The 20721-nt window shown below is 41.1% G+C and overlaps 1 protein-coding gene across 1 annotated transcript in view; it reads left to right on the forward strand.

Moving 5' to 3' along the window:
• Positions 1–19567, forward strand: part of kermit (PDZ domain-containing protein GIPC-like protein kermit) — an 88530-nt gene extending 68963 nt beyond the window's left edge. The window contains exons 2-3 of the mRNA XM_053799312.2: positions 15344–15440; positions 16952–19567. Of these exons, the coding sequence (XP_053655287.2) occupies positions 15344–15440; positions 16952–17139 (285 nt within the window). The 3' untranslated portion in view covers positions 17140–19567. The remainder of the gene's footprint in view (positions 1–15343; positions 15441–16951) is intronic.
• The last annotated feature ends 1154 nt before the right edge of the window (positions 19568–20721 follow it).

Genomic DNA, 20721 nt, shown 5'->3' on the forward strand with positions numbered 1-20721 from the left:
ATTACTGAAACCTTTCACTGGCTTACTGGTACATATGGTATTGAATTAAAGATTACATCGTAAGATGTGATGGCAGGTTTTTCACTTCATATAAACAATGATCACAACACAGTAGTGTTCCAGGATCACGACTTCATCCTAGTGTCATCTCTGCCAGGATGTAATGGTAATACGCCTGCGGACTAGCAACAACTTAGTTGAGCATTCAAGAAGGAAGACTATCCTCAGGCCGAGCTTTGAGGGTAGAACAAACTTGAAACCTGTGTGAAGTATATAACAGGTAGTATTATGCTGGAAGTAAGGTTGGATAACAAATATCCCCACACAGGTGTGTGTGTAAACAAACAAAAATTGTATCTCGGTATATAAACTGAGAGTACTTAATCACTATTTTAGGTATTAAAGCAAGAATGTTCTTGATTAGTGGTGATCATGCAGCTTTAATGACTACTCTGTAGTAGACAGGCTTTAAATTTAATAAATCTAACCATTTCCTTTTCCACATCTACCTCAGTAATCACTCCTGAGCCAGAGAACACGTCTGCTTGCATTTATTAGGCTTGATCTCAGGAAAGGTAGGGTTGCTGCAGTTCCTTGGATCAAGACCTCTTCAGTATTAATCTCCCCCATTATTGAAGGGAGGTACTCTCGCAGATCAATACGATAACACATCAAACATCCCAGGGAGCAGCCAGTGGCAACACTGGTTTAATAATTTAGTACCAGCAACACGGCGACGACAACTTTAAAATATAGACCAGCACCAGTGCTGGCCAGACCAGTGTTCACTAACATGTGACATGTATAAAAATACATGTGCGAAGTTATTTACATTAATGAAACATTGATAAAGCCCCTGGTGGGCAAAACGTTACCGTAATAGTGGCTTAACCTTGTTCATGTATCTCTTGCATACACGAAGTGTTCCTTTATGTAGTATATAACGTACTCACCTACATGTGGTTGCAGGGGTCGATTCACAGCCCTTTGATATAACGCGTGGCATACAACACATGATATTTTTGAAGGGGTGGAGCAGTTAGCCAGTTGATGGTCTGGGTCAAGTGAACATAAGCTCCACAGAGTGGATCTTCCTATGAGAAAGTTTTCCCTTTCTTTTCTCAAAAGGAGATATTTCTCTCACCAAATAATAGAGAAGTATTCTGGCAGATACTAGAGAATAAAGGATGGCGAATAAAAGGTAATGAAATGAGGTAATAATAAGAATTAGGTTAAGTAAAAGGACACAAGTGCAACTGTGACATTTATTGTGGCAACGTTTCGCTCTCCAGGAGCTTTATCAAGCCATTGATAAGCTTGATAAAGCTCCTGGAGAGCGAAACGTTGCCACAATAAATGTCACATTAGTTGCACTTGTGTCCTTTTACTTTACATATTGTCGGTAATTCTACCAACTTTATTACAAGAATTAGGTTCTTCAAGGGGAAGGATGCCATGATGTTTGTGAATGGTTCTTGATCCGCGGAACTGGAGGACCTTTACTTAAAACTTGTATAACTGCCTTCCCTTCTTCAGGCTCTATGATGCCTGCGGGTTAAGTAGGTCCGACCATGAGTATGGTTTAGTAGGTCTCTGAGTGTTCCAGCAGGCCCATTGAGGTTAACTAACTAAAAAAAAATTATATTTAACCGCAAATAAACAAACTAAAACGGTGTCGACCTGTGTGGCAAGCCAGTGACTGGGTAGTACCGGGGAAGATTCAAATGTGCACGAGTATCACTTGTGGTGTGAGAATGGGTTGCAGTTACATGGTCTTCCCTGGTGTCCTGGTGAGTGTAGGGAGACAATGTCTGGTGAATACACAAGGTGGGTTACCCCAGACGTCGGTGTTATGGCGCCTCACTCTTCCATGATGCTATTGATTCTTGCTTCACTGGATACACTATCATGCACACGCCACATGACTTCTATTCGCAATAACCAAGTCTTGTTACAGACAATGCTAGACGACTTTATTTTCCCTTATGGACCATTATAACTTGACTATTTTTTTCATGGTATTACATATGGTACAGTACAGACTGAAACGTCGTCTAAGATTTCCTCTCTAAAATGTAATTTGAAAATGGTCCTAGCCACTATGTTACGACTTGTATCATCGCTTCTATATTACGGATGTATACAAAATGTAAAAATCACCCCTAAATAAACGAATGCTTATTAGTGATTAATTTATGGGAAAATGTTTTCTGGCGCCAGTCTGACGTATACGACATTTTGACCAAGCCTTCCGCTGCCTTACCGGTTCACCCCGTAAAAAAAAAAAAATATCACGTAAGATGTGATAAGAGTTCCAACACACACAAAATTAGGATCACCACACAACATCCTAAGATCAAGAAATAGGAAATTATATATTCCCGATGTTCAAAAGAAGAGAGTTGTGGGCCTGGCCCACAACGGTTAAAATCGTAAGAGAAAGTTGAGAGAACACTGTTCTTCTACCCGTCTTATGATGTTACAGGAAGCCTCATCGCTAATTGACCTCCCCCCTTCTCCTCATGTTCAAGTCTAGCGCGTTCTCTTGCTTGGAGGTCCCTCCCTCTTGCTCTCCTAATCTTACATGTGCTCGCTCTTGTAACGCTTACGTCGTTCCAATTTATCAGTGTTTCATTTTCACTGCTGTTTGTTAACGTGAAGCGATAAACCTGAGTTGATCCTCTGTTCCCTAGTCATGACCACCACTGTCTAGTGAAGCTGTAGAATTTTAGTTGTACTACCAACACAGGCGAGCTTTCCCTAGATACCGAGTTTCAAGACCTCTGTAAGCTGTAACCTTAAATTCGTAATCGCTAGACTTCGTTATTTAGGTTCTAGGCCTATTATGCGCCGGAATAATGAAGTTTATCACCTGCTACTGGACTCTTGATTACCTATCTCTCTGACACATCATTACTTCTGAGTGTAGTTCGGGTGGTAGGGTGTTTTATAGATAGGCTTTACTTGGATGATTAACTTATCAGGGTCTATAGTAGCCCAGGATAACCCCCCTAAAAAAAAGCGGAGCAGTATGGTGTATAACCAGCGGAACTCTTTTGTCTCTTTTTTCCATGGTAGCATGAAGGTACCTATCAGGGTGTTACAAAGGTTGCACACGAGTCTCTCCCCCCCCGTCAAGAACTGAACCCGGGTCTTCAGGTTGGTAGCTGAGCGCCCTGCCACGGAGCTACGAGGCATCTGTCAACAGCTACCCTATAAACTCCAACCGCACCTTTACTCTGATTGTTTACCCATCATAATTTCATAAGGGGGTGGGAGCATTTTTTTTCAAGTATTGATGTATTTATTTTCTATTGTGTTTAACACTTCAACGGAAGTGCACTGATGCTGGTGAAGGGCTTTTTATCCAAGGAATTGGAGCTATCCTCACCATCTTTGAATAAATTCAGATTCCCTAACATTCTCAGGAATCGCAGAGTCCCTGCTTGTTTAGCGTTTCCCTGGGATTATGGTAGTAAAAATAATGAAACTAATCAAATCAATTAAAAAAAATCTAAATTAAGGAGTTAGAAATATTACATTCATTACGAACTTTAAACCAATTAAACTGCTGGATCTTACTTGCGTATTGTTTCCTTTAGAATGTTGGAGAGACGGAAAGTGAATACTTGCATGGAGACGGGTATATACACTCAGGCGTATGTGCAAGAAAGGTATAAAATACCGACAATATGAAAATTGTTAGGTAAGAGACATATTGTTTCAAACTTTGGAACAATGCTCTTCTCCAGACTGAGGGACTGACCACCTCAAAACTTTAAGGGTGATGGACTGATTACATCGTCTTCAAGTCTCTTCTGCTTCTATCAACTTTTCTGTACTCGACTGAAGAAGCCTACGGACTGACCACCTCAAAACTTTAAGGGTGATGGACTGATTACATCGTCTTCAAGTATCTTCTGCTTCTATCAACTTTTCTGTACTCGACTGAAGAAGCCTACTGTGTAGGCGAAACGTTTCGAAATAAAGATACCTAACTGTTGCATATGTGTCTTACCTAACGACCAACTATGGTATACTATTGGTAGTCATGGACACTGTTTGCACACCTACCGGAGACACAGGCGCCATAAATTATCTGATAATATGATAACTATCTGACAGTACTTCACCCATCTTTGTTCCTTCTACTAGTACTACAGTGTAATTGTGGACAACACTGGAAGTCATTTTCAATATAATATTAACGTTTTCCTTAGGTTCCTCAGTTTACCTTTTGTCACAACACACACACAAAAAAAAAATAAGGACCACTGCAGTAGGCCCATGCTAGGCATGTCTAATTCACACCCACCCACACTAATGTATCCGTCCAGCCTATATTTAAAGCTACCCGAAGTTCTTGCGCTCATCTACAAATTGATAGTTAAACTGTTGCTATCAGTGCTGGCAATTATTATAAGGGGTCATATTGCGACTAGGGAATGGGAGGTTATCTAGTTTGGTCTCATGTGACCCTAAACCCATAGGGTCATATAACATCTTCGTTCAAGGGAAGGGGAGAAGACCAATTCCTTGGATCAAGAGCCCCTCACCAGCATCTAGGAACCCACCTTGAAAGGCCAAGGGGAGCGTAGCTCCAATTCCTTGGATCAGGAGCACCTCATCAACGAACCCCCCCCCCCCCACATCTCCCGTAATCCTTGAAGACATGAATACCGATATCCCCAGGTGAGAGGTGAAACAAGTCGTGATGGTTTGTGCAATTTCAGCGTCATTTTGAGAGGCATTTTCTGTAGCGTGGATTGTATGTACTTAATAGGTTAAACGAATGACGTCAGTTACAGTTGTGGTCCACATGACTAAAAATCGATGTGTGGCCGGGCAGCAGTATTTTTTGTTTTTGTTTTTGATAAGTGAGATATACACAACCCGCACCAAGAGGAGACAAACTTATGACGACGTTTCGGTCCGACTTGGACCATTAACAAGTCACACGATGAGTAAAGTACATCCTGCTGTTTTTAGAGAAATAATAAGAGATTGGTAGTACTAGGTGTGGTTACACACATACTAGGTGTGGAGTTCGGTAGGTCATATTGCCCCAGTAGTTCATGTATTAGTTAAAAAAAATTTTGCTAACACTCTCAGGCGAAAAACAATTTGTAGTTAAGTGGACCGTACTTGGTCCGGTGATCGCAAACTGGACGTCCCCTCAGATGAATGTGTTGTAAAGGGCAATGTTGTTGAGCTTGTAAAAGCCTCACCTAGTGTCTTCCTGTCCGGTGACACTCTTGTTACCGTCCCATCTCACTAACTATAATCACGGGTAAGCACTCAAACCTGAGGTCATACAGCATCAAGGAAAAGTGAGACAATCAGGTTTGATCCAGGGACAGGGTAACTAATTCCTTGGATCAAAAAGCCCTTCTCCAGTATCAACCCCCCCCCCCTCGCCGACTTCTGTTCATCTAACATAATATTAATGTTATATAATATCGACATGTTGGAGAATTATACATATGAGCAACAACTGCGTATATTTATTATATAGACGTTTTCCCCGCCAGTGGCGCTATCAATATAATGTACGGACAAAAACAGAAGACTGAAGAGGTTGAAGGTGAGATGGAGTCCCTATATTATCCTTGTATAGTTCTGACTAATAATATCTTCATAATTTATTTACATGAAATACTATGAAAGGTGAATATGAGAGGGTGAAAGACGTTGTACCCCTGAAATGCAACAGCACTTGGAATTTCACTATTTGTTTTTCACTGGTTATTTTGCATATTGTGATACCACCCGTTTACAGTGATCTTATTGCATACATACATACATACGTATATTATATAGATCACAGTTAAAAATTATACACATGAAGACCACAGAGTAGCAACTAGAAGTTTAAGGCCAGCTAAGAAGACTACCTGCAAATCTCTCATTCTCTCTGACTAGCAAAATCGTAATGACACGATTCCAAACAAACCATACCACGGGAGGGGATAGAACCCGCGATCAGAGTCTCAAAACTCCAGACCGTCGCGTTCTCTAAACACTCCGGTATAAATTGCTGCAAGAGTTAGTCCTCTTTAATTAAGATCTTTAAGTAACATAAGGATTACAGGGTACAGAGTAGTTTAGCCTACCATTAACACAATGTTTAAATCTTTATACGTCGTTATTTTTTCAAATGCTGCTCGCTAATTAAGGCTTCCGTTGTATTCTCTGTAACATGGAGCCGTCACAAGTAACACAAGGCCGTGGAAGCTGTGGTGAGGAGATACATGTCTGGCTATTCAACACGATAGCGGTATCGATCTGGGAATTTCCTGTCACCATGCTAGTCCACCTGGACACTTCCTGCATCATGGGGAGGGGACTTTGAGACTTGGGATACAACTGATATTGTAGATGATTCTGCTGTCTTTGATTTATTTTGGGAATACAACGTGTTTGAAATAATGCACTATAAGCGTGTAGCTGAAGCTAGTTAAACATTTAGCGTTCTGGCATAATTGTTGGCAGTTGCGAGTATCGTAAAATGGCAAGTAAATCTTACAAAATTGTATTTAATTCCTTGTTACTATTGCTTTTATTGCTGCTAATGTCTTAGCTTTTACCGATCGTACTATCGCTGTTACTGCTTCTGCTGATGACACTAGGAATACTACTGCTGTTACTCCCACTGGTGGCACTAATGCTACTCCTGCTGCTGATCCTTCTGGGGTACTATCACTATTACTTTTGTTGTTTTTACTAGGGATACTATCTGTTGCTGCTCCTATTGTTCTACAAAAGACTTGTACCTTTCTCGTTAGTTCTTACTGAATCTACCGTTGCTTTCCATTTCGATCTTGTCTAACTTGTCAAGGAGGATGAAGTTTTGTTTGCAACTTACTGTTTTTAGTGACCAGGATAATGGTAGATGGGATGAGGAACACGACGCTGCATCAGTAATCTTCAATATCGTTTAGTCGTATATTTGGGAACTGTTGTCGTTGCGAACATCCAAGATAGTTTTATTTCCCAGTTAGACAAGGTGGTTTGTTGGTGGTGCTGATGGTGCAGGTGCTGGAGGTGCTGGTGCTGTTAGTGGTGGTGATGTTGCTGTTGTTACTGGTGCTTCTGCTGATAATGTTTCTTCTTTTGAAATTGGGTTTACCCCTTCCCTTCCTGTTCTCATATCTGATTCCAGCTTTGCTGAAACGAAATATTTATAGGTACCGTAGCTGACGAACCCTACTGTAATACTTGAAGATATTATTATTGCCCTACTGAAGTTTCCCAGATCAGGTTGACAACGTTCAACACTGGATGTCCCCGTCCTGACAGGAAAATATTGTTAGCATTGATTCCCACTGTGTAACTACCATATAGAATAGTGTGGCATCACACCGCTGATGCATTAAATTTTGCTAAAGAAAATATTCCCCAGGATTTAGCGCTCTCCCACAATAAAAATATAATTCCCCTGAAAGTGATTCAGCGGACTACGGTGCATCAGTCACCAGGTGGCTCATTGACCCCGCCTCCTGCAGGTGGCAGGGTAGGGGGAGGGATAGCCAGGCTGATGGTGCTGGTTCGACCTCGTTTATCTTCGCCTGCCTCCGGCGTTAGTTCATGCCTGCTAACAATCTATTCTAGTTAATGCTGCCTTATTTGTGTGTGTGTGTGTATTTTAGTTTTCTTTCCAAAGGATTTTCATGTGTAGAATATTTAAGATCAGTCTATAGTTAATCTTATTGTGGCTAGCTGGTCTAGTGGCTAACGCGACGGGCTGGAGTTTTGAGACTCTCTGACCGCGGGTTCAATCCCGGTCGGGGTATGGTTTATAGTTAATGTAACTTTAAGGTAAAAGAGTTTTAATCGAAGTAATTGAAGCCACCCTCCCCTTTCTTGAATCACACCTGATTACCCTCTATTTCCCAGGAGCTGCATGACATTTACAAGTTTATTGTTTCTCCTAATATAATATAGCTAATGTAGTCTGAAACCAATCTACTACTTTACCGGTATTTTATACAGCCTGTGTCTACCATGCTGTGTCAGTACCACATCCACTCTATTTTGATGTCACCTTCAGGCCACAATACATTTCACTGCTAACATCCCCTAACCTTCCTTGAAACCCACAAGGTTATATCTGAGTCAATGCCGATACCATCAAAACTGGCCGATACCAATACTGTGGCACACCTTACTGACAAGTATATCACTTTTAAAAGAGTGTGTGTGTGTGTGTACTCACCTAGTTGTACTCACCTAGTTGAGGTTGCAGGGGTCGAGTCCAAGCTCCTGGCCCCCGGCTCTTCACTGGTCGCTACTAGGTCACTCCCTGAACCGTGAGCTTTATCATACCTGTGTGTGTACTCACCTAGTTGAGGTTGCGGGGGTCGAGTCCGAGCTCCTGGCCCCGCCTCTTCACTGATCGCTACTAGGTCACTCTCCCTGAGCCGTGAGCTTTATCATACCTCTGCTTAAAGCTATGTATGGATCCTGCCTCCACTACATCGCTTCCCAAACTATTCCACTTACTGACTACTCTGTGGCTGAAGAAATACTTCCTAACATCCCTGTGATTCATCTGTGTCTTCAGCTTCCAACTGTGTCCCCTTGTTACTGTGTCCAATCTCTGGAACATCCTGTCTTTGTCCACCTTGTCAATTCCTCTCAGTATTTTGTATGTCGTTATCATGTGTGTGTGTGTGTACGTGCTCACCTAATTGTACTCGTCTAATTGTGGTTGCAGGGGTCGAGACTCAGCTCCTGGCCCCGCCTCTTCACTGATCGCTACTAGGTCCTCTCTCTCTCTCTGCTTCCAGAACTTTGTCATACCTCGTCTTAAAGCTATGTATGGTTCCTGCCTCCACTACATCACTTGTTAGGCTATTCCACTTCCTGACGACTCTGTGACTGAAGATATACTTCCTAACGTCCTTCTGACTCGTCTGAGTCTTCAGCTTCCAATTGTGACCCCTTGTTTCTGTGTCCCCTCTCTGGAACATCCTGTCTCTGTCTACCTTATCTATTCCACGCAGTATTTTGTATGTTATCATGATTCCCCTGACCCGCCTGTCCTCCAGTGTCGTCAGTCCGATTTCCCTCGACCTTTCTTCGTAGGACATACCCCTGAGTTTCAGAACTAGCCTTGTTGCAAGCAAACCTTTGCACTTTCTCTAATTTCTTGACGTGTTTGACCAGGTGTGGGTTCCAAACTGGTGCTGCATACTCCGGTATGGGCCTGATGTACACAGTGTACAGTGTCTTGAACGATTCCTTACTAAGGTATCGGAACGCTATTCTCAGGTTTGCCAGGCGCCCGTATGCTGCAGTAGTTATCTGGTTGATGTGTGCCTCCGGAGACATGCTCGGTGTTATGGTCACCCCAAGATCTTTCTCCTTGAGCGAGGTTTGCAGTCCTTGGCCACCTAGACTATACTCTGTCTGCGGTCTTCTTTGCCCTTCTCCGATCTTCAAGACTTTGCATTTGGCAGGGTTGAATTCAAGAAGCCAGTTGCGGGACCATGTGTCCAGCCTGTCCAGGCCTCTTTGAAGTCCTGCCTGGTCCTCATCTGATTTGATTCTCTTCATTAACTTCACATCATCTGCGAACAGGGACACCTCTGAGTCTATCCCTTCCATCGTGTCATTCACATATACCAGAAATAGCACTGGTCCTAGGACCGACTCCTGTGGGATCCTGCTCGTCACAGGTGCCCACTGTGATACCTCGTCCCGTACCATGACTCGTTGTTGCCTCCCTGTCAGGTATTCTCTGATCCATTGCAGTGCCCTTCCTGTTATACGCGCCTGATCCTCTAGTTTCTGCACTAGTCGCTTGTGAGGAACTGTGTCTGAAGGCCTTGCAGTCCAAGAAAATGCAATCAACCCACCCCTCTCTCGTGTCGTACTTCTGCGTGCGTGCGTGCGTGCGTGCAACCCATGTTCTTTGATAAATATCAGAGAACATGGGTTTTAAAGATAACCATTAGAATGGGTGACTGCAATTCGATAGTGATTGGAAGACGGAGGAACGAGCTTCAACCATTCATTGCATCCAGTGGTTCCCAAACTGGGGGTAAATTACCCCCTGGGGGTAATTTAACCATTTTTGGGGGGTAATGGAGGGGTGACAGAAAAAAAGTTATGAATTCTGAAAATCAAGAAAACAAGAAATGAGCGACCATTTGAAGGGGCTTGAAACAAGCATGCATCACTACTTTCCAGAGAGTGGCCAAGAAACAGCCACTCTTCAGTGGATCATTCATCCCTTCTCTGTACCTGATGATGCCATTCATGATGATGATTTCCCTGCAAAGGAGGAGTGGATCACAATGCGAGCCAATGAGGCCTTGAAAATCGAATTCCAAAACCAAAATGCAGATTCCTTTTGGATTTCACGACTACCTGACTCGCCAACTCTGTCCAAGAGAGCCTTGAAGTTGTTGGTATCATTCTCAACAACGTATCTGTGCGAGAAGGGCTTCTCAACTGTGCTGGGTATGAAAACAAAAAAGAGGACTCGCTTGAATGTTGCAAACGATGCCAGGCTGGCACTTTCAACCACGAAGCCAAGAATTCCTAAACTAGCTTCAAGTATGCAACTCCATCCATCCCACTGATGTTCTTGACATCTTTGGTAATAGTCATTAGAGATGCACAGTGTTCAAATACAATAAATAAAAGAAAATATCTCAAGTGTTTTAATTTAGCCATATATATCAATAATAACAACATTTTGTGAAAGGGGTAACATGCTTTATGTGGCATGTTAAATTGGGTAACAAGCTGAAAAAGTTTGGGAACCACTGATTGCATCGAATGATCCACAATAATATGGCGCTTGGCTTGCAACACTATTTTTCTTCATCTGGTTTTTCCGGTGGATGGATACGGGATCATTGCCCACGCGGTCCGGTCCCAGACCAAGTTTCCCTGTTCTCGGCCTGAGCAGTCAGTCTGTTGTTGTTCTTATTAGGTAGATTTGCCTACTGTTGTAAGTTAACTGATGCTAGTGATCTTGGTGGTGATGTTTACCTAATCTGCCGGCTGCTAGTCTAGCGAAATGACCTCTAGCCTATGTGGTGCTAGCTCTGTTGCTAAGGTTTTAGTGGTGAAGTTAACATAACCTAGCTGTTGTTAGCTCTGCTGCTAGTGACCTTGGAGGTAAAGTTTACCCTTACGTGTCTCCTCCACTGAGCTTGAACCATCGTCTTCACATAATGTGTCTCACTTCATACATATCTGCTGAGTCACATGCCACATCCCCCTCCCTCCCCAACACCGGCTGCCATCACCCACTGTTTTCTCTCCCTTACCACTTCTTCCTCTCCCCAAACCCACGTCCACACCTGATAGTGCACAGTTTCCTCACGTACTCACCTCTTTGTGTCTGCGAGGGTCGAGCTGTAACTCCAGGCCCCACACTTACCCTATTAGAAATAAATTTACTGATACGTTGCCTTCATTGCACTATCGTGCCTATCAGTGAAACTGTTATTTGGCTCCACCACTCGCGCGCGTGCGTGTGTGAGAGAGAGAGAGAGAGAGAGAGAGAGAGAGAGAGAGAGAGGGAAAAATGGGGAGGTTAAGTACATCTGGGTCCACTCCCAACAATTAATCTTATTCAACTCCTACAGTAATTCTGAAAGTGCCGATTGTATGGCAATATTAATTATGAAGTGACAGGTCTGAGGTAACGGGTGTGGAAATGATACTGTGTGGCCCTGCAGGAAGTTGTGATTGTTATAAATGGTATGGTACTACCGACAAACTTTGGAAAAGCGCACTTGTGTACACTTCAGCACATTAAAGGAAACGTTTCGCCACTCGTGGCTTCATCAGTCGTGATGAAGCAATTCGTGGCGAAACATTTATTTTAATAAATGACCTTTTCCACAGAAGGTTGTGAGAGGGACAAGTGCGAGTCCGTAACACATGTTGGTCCTGCAGGAGTTGGAAATGACAAATGTGAGTCTGGCAGGTGTAGGTTAGCAAGTATGGTCTGAATTCTATAATGTGTCTGTAATACCACTTTTAATGTCACGGGGAGAGAGAGCCATTAAGCTGTCTCCTCGTGAGTGTGCATATAGTTGAGTAACAATAAGAAGCTCGTCTCTCTCGAGCTCAGCAGACTGTGCAACGCGCTTCCATCATGTCTTGAGCTGAATGACCCACATGGGTTTAGCGCTTAAAATGAATTATTTTATTTTCCCCGTGAGTGTCTCGAGTTGTGCATGTACGTCCCGAGTTGTGTATGTACGTCCTGAGTTGTGCATGTACGTCCCGAGTTGTGTATGTACGTCCTGAGTTCTGCATGTACGTCCTGAGTTGTGCATGTACGTCCTGAGTTGTGTATGTACGTCCTGAGTTTTGTGTATGTACGTCCTGAGTTGTGTATGTACGTCCTGAGTTGTGTATGTACGTCCTGAGTTGTGAATGTACGTCCTGAGTTGTGTATGTAGGTGTTGAATTGTGTATGTGCATCCTGAGTTGTGTATGTAGGTTCCGAGTTGTGAATATACGTACGTCGTCTGTTGTGTATATATGGGTTGGTTCACAGCTGGCAACGTCCCTCAGAATCTTACCGACAAGCTTTAATGATTCTTGGTGTGGGAAATTACCTGCAGGAGGTTTACAGGGTATTACTTGAATTATTTCCTGCAAGAAATACGGGTGAGGTAAGTGGGACTTAGTCACAGTAGGTGCCAAACTGTCACTCCCTCGATGCCCACGCCCTACCACTCTTACAAAAAAGCTAGACCTAACATTAAATTACTAATTACAATATTAAAATCAGCTACTTTGGTAAATTGAAGTTGTGTAGACTATATATTATTAGGTTTGCTGGGTACACGGAATATAATTATTGTACATAAAAGTGTTATTAGAAAGGACATTCGTATTACCACTTACCATTTAATTATTGGATCATAATTATTTTTTGGAAACATCCTAACGCTACCACTACAGCTAGAATTTACGATGGCCAACGCAAAAACTACTGTACGTTATGGGTAAGCGCCACTTACCTAAGGTGTGCTCCTGGGAGAATGGGTGTCCTCTATTTTTTCGTCCTTGTTGCCGAATTGTAAGGGGTTTCCACACTTTATCCGAATTCTTCAGCAGGAACGTGTCAGCAATTTCTAAATTTTGGATCGAGGCCGATATACACCAATTACTACACGAATACCACCTGGTGGTTCACACTTTCACTCACCCATTTGACCATAAACAGAAATATTAATCTCAATCTTAAAATAATGAATCCTATGATACTCCAATACTGAAACTATGTACTGTGCCAAAACAAAAGCATTCACATTGCTAAACTCACAAACTAGTATTTAGTCACTTAGCCATAATACCAACTTACCTCATAATTTGTAATATTTTAAAATAAAGAATTAAACTAAGTCTGCCCGAAATGCCTAGCCATGCTAGGCGTTCTAGTGGTACACTGTAATCATTATTTAACTACATGTAAACCACACAACCAAATTCTGTAAATTCAACATTGTAATCTTTATAGAGAATAAACTTTGAATTTGAATTGAATTTGAATTTGAATTGACCTTCGAGAACTCCTGATTACATTGCACAATTCAGTCCAGTGTTCACACATTAAATTCAGTATGGTGTTTCTTCTCTGCGTCACTCTCCGACTGTTCCACACCCCACTTCACTTAAAATTTCTCGAAGGGTCCAAATCAGCATCACATTTTATTACGCAATTATACTATTCATTTATATGTTCTACCGTCAGAAAAATTATGTAAAAAATTTCCACACCTGGCCTCCATGGCACAGTCATACCTACTATTGAAACTGTTTATAGTATTTCCATTCTTCGTCTAGTTTACCCCACTTACCATCATAAGACTAAAAACCTGCTTCCTGACATCTTAATGGCTCATCTACGACTTGAGCTGCCATCTAATGTCCCTGGCTCCCTCGCATGTCTATATGTCCCTATCCATTCTAATATACATCATGATATTTCCCCCCTACCATCTTCTAGTGTTAGAATAGTTTAGGTTACCTTGTGCTGTGGTACTGTGACGTATCTGTGACAGGTGCTGAGAGCTCTTCTATCCTTGCAGCTAGGCTGATGACAGACCACCTCATCAACTAGGCTTGGGGCAGCCCGCAGCCCCTGATTAAGAGCAAAAAGGCACAATACCCCTCATTACCTCAAACTCATCTTCCACTGTTCTATATTTGACTGAAGAAGCCACTGGCTGGCGAAACATTGCCAGAATAAAGATAGTCATACATTCCACAAATGTCTCATTTATCAACTTCTGCTTAGTTTTGGCCTTTGTTATATAATTTTCAAACTTTTAGCTTCCATTTTGTCTTGCATATTAGTTTCTCTCATGTTTATTTCATTGTTCTCTACTATTTGATTTGCTGTATACTGTTTGCAAGCCCTCTTACACTTCCCCTTGGTGTGTGTGTGTGTTCCTGATTAGACCATGAGCTCTTTTCGTTCTTCCTATTTCTTCTCTTCATGCTTGGTTTGAATTTTTCCTTACCTCTCACCTTCATCATTTCTTGTACAGCTTTGTCCTTTAGTACCCTTTACCAGTTCACTTTTCATATTTTCTCATACTATTGTGGGTGTGTGTGTTCAAGTAAGAAATTAATTGATCAGTTAGCGAGTAGCCGACGAACAAGGAATATAAAACCCAAGGAGCAGTTGGCTTTTTTTTAGACGTGTTGTAGGCTTTATCAAGCCTATTGACTTGATAAAACGGTTTAGGGCGACACATTGTCAAATGAGAAGCCTCCCTCTGTTTATTGTGCTATTTCTAGTAATTAATTACATATTACAATTGTTCTGGTCTCTTATCTTTCTCGTGGGCCTGTCTCTTAAGCTTTCTGTTGGTTGACATTCATCACTTTTTTTGTGTATCAGCTCTCGTATGGAGTGAGCTTATGTGTTAATCTCTACATTTCTGGAGAGCAACTGACTACGTTCTTGAGCCCCTCCTATGAGTAACCATGGAAATACTTTATAGGATAGCATTGCTTTGAGGGACAGAATTACTTCAGGAGCCTTTCGACCTGACTGACATTTCCTTGTCCACCTACCTCTGGTACTTACTAGGCTTTGTTCAGCTCTGCAGAGACATCTATTTAGTATTTCTTACCCCGTCACTTAATGATATGTCTATTTTGGTATGACTGAAGTAACTTTGGTTGGCAAGTTCATTGCTTTTGACGTGTAAATGTCAGTGTTATCAGGTGGTGTGTGATTCACTGTGCAAATGTTATCACGAGTTAAGGAATGCTGTGTCAAGAAACTTTATAAATGTGGTGTTCTTGTGACACTCAGATCCTGTTCGTCACTATATATAATTTTTTTTTTCAGATTTTGTTCTGCACGCTCAACACACACAAAGTCGACATGACCAAACTTTTAGGGGGACAGATTGGCTTAGACGACTTCATATTTGCACACCGAAAAGGTAAATATGAATGACCTCATCGTGACGTGTTTTTTATAATATATGTAATTATATCGAACAGTATTCTAAAAAAGCAAAAGGTACTTGAATAGTTTCACTATTGTCATTATTTCTTTATTTTTTCATTATCTATTGTTTTTCTGGTCTTCCCGACATTTATCATTGTGTTCTAAATAAGTCATCCAACAGTATTATACTATACATTTATACGTTCCTATTGTTCTATGAGAATGGCCTCTTGTACATATATTTTGTATCCATCGCGCTTTTCGAGTTCATTTATTCTTTCCATATATTTTATCACCATTCAACATGTCATTTTTCTCTGCCACTGGAAGACTTCGTCTCTGCTTGCGATTTTTTCAATGTCTTCTATCAAGGCGACTTTCCTTCCTATTTTGGTATCCTCGAAGAATATGAAGCGATCTCTTAGTGTTTCTACCTATATTATGAAGCGTATACCAGTAATATATATAATATATATATTATATATAATCTTTATCTTTATCTTCTTTCAACAAACCGGTCGTATCCCACCAAGGCAGGGTGGCCCAAAAAGAAAAACAAAGGTTTCTCTTTTTAACTTTAATGTATACAGAAGGGATTACTAGCCCTTTGCTCCCGGCATTTTAGTCGCCTCTTAGGACACGCATGGCTACGGAGGAAGAATTCTGTTCCACTTCCTCATGGAGAAATATATATATATATATATATATATATATATATATATATATATATATATATATATATATATATATATATATTTGAGACATACCTCAGTGTACACGCATTGATATACCACGGTTTATACACACTGATACAAACGCCTCAGTGTATATATATGTTGAAGATTGAGACACTTATGCAGCATATGGGAATCTTTATTCAGGAAACGTTTCACCACACAGTGGCTTCATCAGTCCAATACAAAGAGGAAGGTGTAAGGAGAGGAGGAGAATGAGGTAATCAGTCCCTCAGCCTGGAGTAGACTCCAGGCTGAGGGACTGATTACCTCATACTCCTCCTCTCCTTACGCCTTCCTCTTTGTATTGGACTGATGAAGCCACTGTGTGGCGAAACGTTTCCTGAATAAAGATTCCCATATGCTGCATAAGTGTCTCAATCTTAAACATATATATACACTGAGGCGTTTGTATCAGTGTGTATAAACCGTGGTATATCAATGCGTGTACACTGAGGTATGTCTCAAATATATGTGTGTATATATATATATATATATATATATATATATATATATATATATATATATATATATATATATATTAATATATAGCTCACATCCACCACCTCGATGATGGTGAAGGGCTTTTGATCCAAGAAATTGGAGCTACCTTTCCCATGGATTAAACCTTATTCCCCAGGGGATGCACAAGTCCTTACGAGTTTAGCACTTGCCCATGCCTGTAATTTTACACAACTAAAATGCAGCTTGAATGGCCCACGTACAGCGGGTAGGCTTGTAGCTAACACTACGCCACTTTTTTACACAGGTAGACCGAAGGAGGTGGAGATCACCAAGACAGAGGACGCCCTCGGCCTCACCATCACCGATAATGGAGCCGGCTACGCCTTCATCAAGAGGATCAAGGAAGATTCCGTTATAGACAGAATCAAACACATAGAGGTTAGTGCTCCTCTCATTCCAGCTGTTGCTGCTGCTTTGTTACGTTTAATTTAGCTTCTCCATTATAGAAAAAAAATGCAGCGGGAGTCCTGCATCAAGAACTTATTGTTTACGAACCTCTTAACTCTTATCGGCCGGTTTTACCAATTCCTGCACAGTAATTGCCTAGTTGTATTTGTATGGGTTGAATGATAGTTCCTACTACCCTCTTCGATCAGATTTACAAATTCCTGTACAACAATCGCGTACTTGTGTTTGAAAGAGTGGAATGATCCCCCCCCCCCTTCTCTTGACACTCGTTAACCGGTTTTACTATTATTGGCCTCCAGGACCCCATCATATGTACTGATGATGCTACTTCTCAGTCATAACTTATATTCACTAGCCTGAATTAATCAAGAGTCGCCAGTTTTGTTTCTTTCATTACCAGTGTTAATATTAGTCTTCCTCAAATAATCGCAAAGAATAATGACTTAGTTTGCTAGGTATAAAGGATACAAATCACCTGCACACTAATATAGAATTTTTATATCTAATATTTTAAATTAAAAGTTATTAACTTTGCTGTATACAAGTTACATACCACACGGTGTATATATACATACCTCTAGGTGAGTGTATAAAGTGCGTTACAGATAAGCTGCAGTGTACACGTCTGAGCATATACACATACCAACCTGTGTACTCACCTATTTGTGGTTGCAGGGGTCGAGTCATAGCTCCTGGCCCCGCCTCTTCGCTGACTGCTACTAGGTCCTCTCTCTCCCTGCCTTATGAGCTTTATCATACCTCGCCTTAAAACTATGTATGGTTCCCGCCTCCACTACGTCACTTTCTAGGCTATTCCACGGCCTGACTACTATGAAGAAATACTTCCTAACATCCCTTTGATTCATCTGAGTCTTCAACTTCCAACCTATGTGCATGTGCTTACATACACACCTCAGTGTGTATATAAACACTTAAGTTTTACAGTGTACTGCAAATAGTAGACATAGCGGTAGACAATTTAGCAGTTTAGTATAAAGGTGATGGTGCGCACTGTAGTGTTTGGTCTCGCCACAACCGCAACCAACCCTGGCCATGATTCTCTCTGGCGCTCATCACAAGTTGTTTGTCTGGCAGTTATTACAGTCATTACTATTGCCACCTACTACTGGCCGTGACCGTCAGCAGTTTAGCTGCTCTATCCGGAACTTTGTTCTCCACGCTTCCTACGTTTCCTTGCCGCGCCAGCTTAGGTATACACACAAGAAATGCTTCTGGTGAGCCACGGCAGTATCACTGCAAGAATGATGTACGCTATCGACAAGTTGATGAATAAGACAAGCATGCGATACCTGGGAATCTTTGCTGGAGATACCCAGGTGTTGCATGTCTCATTAGAGCATAACAGTAGCGACTGCTTGACATATTTGATAAGCCTTTAACTTTACAAATTACAGGTTTTGTTTTTCGGCTCGATCAATTCTCCCGTTTGTGTTCACTTTTAAAGATGTTTCGAGTTTACCACCAGCAGGGATAAAGTTAGTAGACATCAAATATCCGATGACGTACTACCATTCTGTCCTCAGTGTGAAACTGAAGGCTGTTAAAAGTTTTACACTGAGAGACTTGCTGGTCTTCCCTTGGTCTCGTGAACATACAAGGCAGACAAATCGTACAAATTTCTACTTTCAGTATACACTTCTCTTTACTTTCCCTTGTTTCTTAGTAACTTGTTCCTGCAATATTTGCTTTGAAATTTAAGAGGCCTGGTCTGAGACCGGCCCATAAGCCTGGCCCATGACCGGGCTCCGGGAGTAGAAACACCCGGCTGGTGGTTAAGTCCTTACTGGCGAATATAGAACAACTCAGTTACCGGGTTGCAGGGGCGATGATTGCCGAAACTATTAACAGCAAGAATTTTAAAGACTCTTAAATTAACAAAGAGTAATTTGATTAGAAAAGTATAATGACATATTAAAAATAATATAACTTCAGATAGACGTTCAGTCCGATTTCGAAAGAAATGCTGATAAAAATAAAGATTATTTAGTTCTTAATTGAATAGATATCCTCAGAACCCTCTTTATATCCTTTATTTATGCCTGTCTATCACGTGTATAGTATTGATCATATATTCCCTTATTCTTTCAATGGTCATAGTTAAAATGTAACACTAACCCCTTTTCAGTTACATAACCCAATGTTTTGTGTGTGTAAATATTAAATATAATTAATTTAAGAGTTATACTTACCTGTGGTGTCATGAAGCAGCTTTACCTTCAGTTTCTCAGTAATTTGAAGTTAAGGAAGATAATCAGCTGATAATACAGCTGCCAGATTTTCTACCAGTAACAAGTTTATTTTTTTCTATAATTTTTCTCTAGTTAAAATTTTATCAGATCCCAAAACTTAAAATTGAGTTTTTTTTTACACTGTAAACCAATTGTTGTAACTTAGTGCCTTTAAAAATCCCATTGTTTACAACCACAGTTGATTATTATTATTATAATCAAAAAGAAGCGCTAAGCCACAAGGACTATACAGCAACCACAGTTGAGAAAAAAAAAAATTGAGTGTTCAAACCTAGTCAGTTTTTAACTTCTATTTTCTGTTTTAAACACATTTCACTTCCTTGCTTTTATTCTGATCTTGACTTATTTATATAAATACCGCCGTAACTCCTTTTCTCTTCACGAGTCTAATTTCTCACAAAATATGAAAAACATCACAAGCTTGTTGAAGGTCAACTTCCCTCAAGAAATTCAGGAGAGCAGCTGGATGGGCGAGTTTTATCAATATTAATTCAACCCTACACTCTCCCCCCTACACACACCGTTTGATTTTGTTCCCATTATGCAACTATCACATTTTTGGGGACGCGCTAAACCCGCAGGAGTTAGAGTTTTGATCCAAGAGATGAGGAGGGAGTCCTTCAGTGAGTCACTATAGTGCAGGACAACTGGATTGCAAAAATAGCTTCTCATACGAGTTGAGCGCTTCATACACATATATACATGATAACGCGTGTTATAATTGTTTCTGTTGGGAATTATAGTTTGTTTATACCTCGCTCATGTTCAAGTTTGTTATAGCAAGAATATTTAATATTTTAATGTATTTGTCAATGTGCCGTGTCCTATCAAGGAGGGAGTACCAACGGCACTTGTACCAGTGAATTAGAGCTACCTTCCTGTTTCTTTAATGGGAAATATACTTCAGTGTTCCGTAATTATGCTCGTGTATTCTTAAAATGTTTGGAAGTACCTGAGCATGCCAAGTTAATGGTTATGCGGGCTGCTCGCACAAACAACCTGGTTGATCAGGCGATCAGAGGAAAAGTCTAGCCTGAGGAAGGCCTGCCAGGGTATAACCCTCAACACCGCTCACATCGTGTACCTGTGTGATAATCTATCCGAAACCAAATTCATTCTGCTGTGAGAAATTATGTGGGTGAATGTAGGTACAGTCCTGAACTAACTTTCACTCACATAACTGGGAAGATCCAGCACACCAAAAACATTACACTTAAGTACTTAAGGAACACTAGGTCACCATAATGTTCCTTCTTCGTGCCCACCTTCTCGGCTCCCCCCTACTCACACATCTGACCTTAAATTAACAACATATGGTTCCTGAATAATTACTAGA

The sequence above is a fragment of the Cherax quadricarinatus genome, chromosome 84 (genome assembly GCF_038502225.1).
Source record: "Cherax quadricarinatus isolate ZL_2023a chromosome 84, ASM3850222v1, whole genome shotgun sequence".
NCBI classification, from domain to species: Eukaryota; Metazoa; Arthropoda; class Malacostraca; order Decapoda; family Parastacidae; genus Cherax; species Cherax quadricarinatus.